At 37.4% G+C, this 2,850-nt stretch overlaps 1 protein-coding gene across 1 annotated transcript in view; it reads right to left on the reverse strand.

The window, feature by feature from the left end:
* The window catches only part of LOC107641433 (receptor-like protein kinase 5), a 3,433-nt gene continuing 791 nt past the window's right edge, over positions 209–2,850 (reverse strand). The window contains exons 2-3 of the mRNA XM_016344926.2: positions 1,029–2,844; positions 209–719 (exon numbers count right to left, since the gene is read on the reverse strand). Of these exons, the coding sequence (XP_016200412.1) occupies positions 307–719; positions 1,029–2,844 (2,229 nt within the window). The 3' untranslated portion in view covers positions 209–306. The remainder of the gene's footprint in view (positions 720–1,028; positions 2,845–2,850) is intronic.

A 2,850-nucleotide genomic window follows, 5' to 3' on the forward strand; every position in this document is an offset into this window, starting at 1 on the left:
TGATACTATATTTCTAAGATGATATCAATTTCATTTCATCAATTAATTTCAATACAAATTTCAATTTTAAATCAATTTATTTTTTAAAAATATCAAAAATAATACTTTAAAAACACTCTATTAGAGATACTCTAAACTATAATTTGATAAATTTCACATTCTATTATCTTATGAAGTATGAACTAGAATTGTAACTAAAACTAACATCCTTATAAGTCCACTTCTATAATTGTACTTATAACAAATTAAATTATATTTTTACATAAACATCCAATCGTGTGTATAGGTATATCATCAAAATTCTATTTATAAAGTATCAACAACATCCAACCTTGTTTCACTTTTTGAATCCTTAAGAAGAGGAACAACATCATAATGGCCTAACTTACTGTCTCCTCCATAATCAAATTGATCTCTGCAGAGTTGCAACATTTGCAGCACCTCCTTCATGGAAGGCCTAGTAGAAGCCAATGTTGAAGTACACATCACCCCAAGTTTGAAAACTGTGCACATTTCATCCAAGTAGCTTGGTTCCATGACATCTTTGTCTAGAAGCTCTTCTATGTTGCTTCCTATCTGAATGTGGCGCCACGCCCACTCGGCCAGAGACAAGTGTTGGTCTCCATCATTCGCCTCTTTGCCAGTTGTTAGCTCCAACAGAACAACACCAAAGCTAAACACATCAATCTTTTCAGTGATCCTTCTTGTTTGAGTATATTCTGCAATTTCAAACATAAGGAAACACATATATACATTAAGAAACTTAGGCCCTAAGGCACATAGAATTTAACCAAGCAATGTACTTGTTATAACAAACTAGAAGTGCAGATTATGATTACTTGCTCTTCAAGTAAGACATTTCTCTTGTGTTTGTGTCGTTGATTGTGCTACTATTTTGAAATATCAGTTCTCTTGGACAAATTAATACCAAAACAAAAGTTCAACTACATTATTCTTTTAATGTATCAATTTTTCCAAATAGACTTTTTTTTTTCGGTTCTGAACTAGAATATTGGGATTTCACTCACCAGGAGCAATGTAGCCAAATGATCCAATCACAGTTGACATGGTGTTCAATTGACCAGGCTTGAGCAACATCCTAGCCAGACCAAAATCTGCAACTTTTGCATTGAATTGAGCATCCAAGAGAATGTTGCTTGTTTTCACATCTCTATGAACAATAGGTTGTGAGCAATCATGGTGCATGTAGCTCAAACCTTGTGCAACTCCTATTGCTATTTGCAACCTCTTTGGCCAATCAAGAAAAACATGATGCACTGCTGAACTTGAGAAATTGGAGGCCTTATTATACTTCTTGTGCAGCCACTTATCTAGGCTACTATTTTCCATATACTCGTAAACAAGGAGCATAGATTCCTCATTTGAAATGCAGCACAACAACCTCACAATGTTGGTATGGCGAATATTGCTCAGCGCATTAACTTCAGCGCGAAACGAGCTCTTGAGCTTCTGATCTAACTTTCTGTCATTCCAAATCTTTTTCACAGCAACATAGCCGAAATCATCGACAGGGCAACGATAAATTGCACCATATCCACCACTGCCAATAATATTCTGCTCAGTTAATGAGGAGAGAATGTCTGATTCTGTGAAATTCAGCCTTTGAAATGAAATTAGCTTCCATGAGTTATCAAATTCTTGCTTTCTTTTTCTGTAAAGCCTCATAATCAAGAGAGTTGCCAACAAAGCCATTAAGAAGGCTGCTACAACAAGACTTGTAATCAAAGAAACAGACCAAGATGAACCCTTGCCTGATCTTTGTGGAGTAGAATTACACAATGCAAGGTTCAGTTCCGGAGTATCAGAACAAAGGCCAGGATTGTCCAAAAAGCTGGTGTCAAAGGCAGAATTTTCGAATTCATTCGGAACTCTTCCTGTCAAATGATTGGAAGAAAGATTGAGATTGGTGAGTCTTGGAAGCTGAGAAGGAACTTGGCCAGTGAATTGATTTTCTGAAAGGTCAAGCTGGCTAAGCACCGGCAACCGGCCGAGTGCATCTGGTATTTGTCCAGAGAGCTTGTTCTGTCTCAAATTCAGAGTCACTAGATTCTCCCAATGGATTATGTCCGAAGGAAGCGGCCCAGTGAGCTGGTTCTGATCAAGCAATAGGGTAGTTAACTTTGGAAGAGAAGTTAGCTCTTGTGGAATGCTTCCATTCAAGTTGTTCTTACTTGCATCAAACACTACCACATTAGTCCAAGAAGACACAGTAGCTGGAATTCTACCAGAAAGTTGATTGTAACTTATCTCGAGCCGCGAAATGCTAGAGGACAGCATCTCAGGAAGCTCACCAGTGAAATTGTTATGGCTCACCATGAAATTTGACAAATTCAAAGATGTCCAAAGACCACTAGGAATGTTACCAGAAAACTTATTGTTGTAAATTTTCAGATCAAGTAGGCTATTACAATTTCCTAGTGATTTTGGCAACTCACCACTAAGATTATTGTCATAAACAGTTAAATTAAGTAACCTGCCATTGTAACATAAATTCTCTGGTAAATTTCCACTAAGACTATTAGATGAAACCAGAAAGGTTTCAAGCCTCGAGTAGCGGCCGAATTCGGATGGAAGAGTACCTGACAAATTGTTGGAGAACATGCGAAAATCCACCATAGCTGGAAGACTACCGAAGGCTTCTGGAATCTCCCCTGACAACTTATTAAGTGACAAGTTCAACCAAGTAATGTTCATAAGCTTTCCAAGAACTTCTGGAATTTTCCCTGTGAGGTTATTCTGTGCAAGATCAAGATCAACCAAATTCAATGCTTCAACAACTTTAGGTATCTCTCCGGAGAGATTGTTCTGGAAAAGGTACAATATGGTCAG

This window comes from Arachis ipaensis, chromosome B05 (assembly GCF_000816755.2).
Source record: "Arachis ipaensis cultivar K30076 chromosome B05, Araip1.1, whole genome shotgun sequence".
Lineage (NCBI taxonomy): Eukaryota > Viridiplantae > Streptophyta > Magnoliopsida > Fabales > Fabaceae > Arachis > Arachis ipaensis.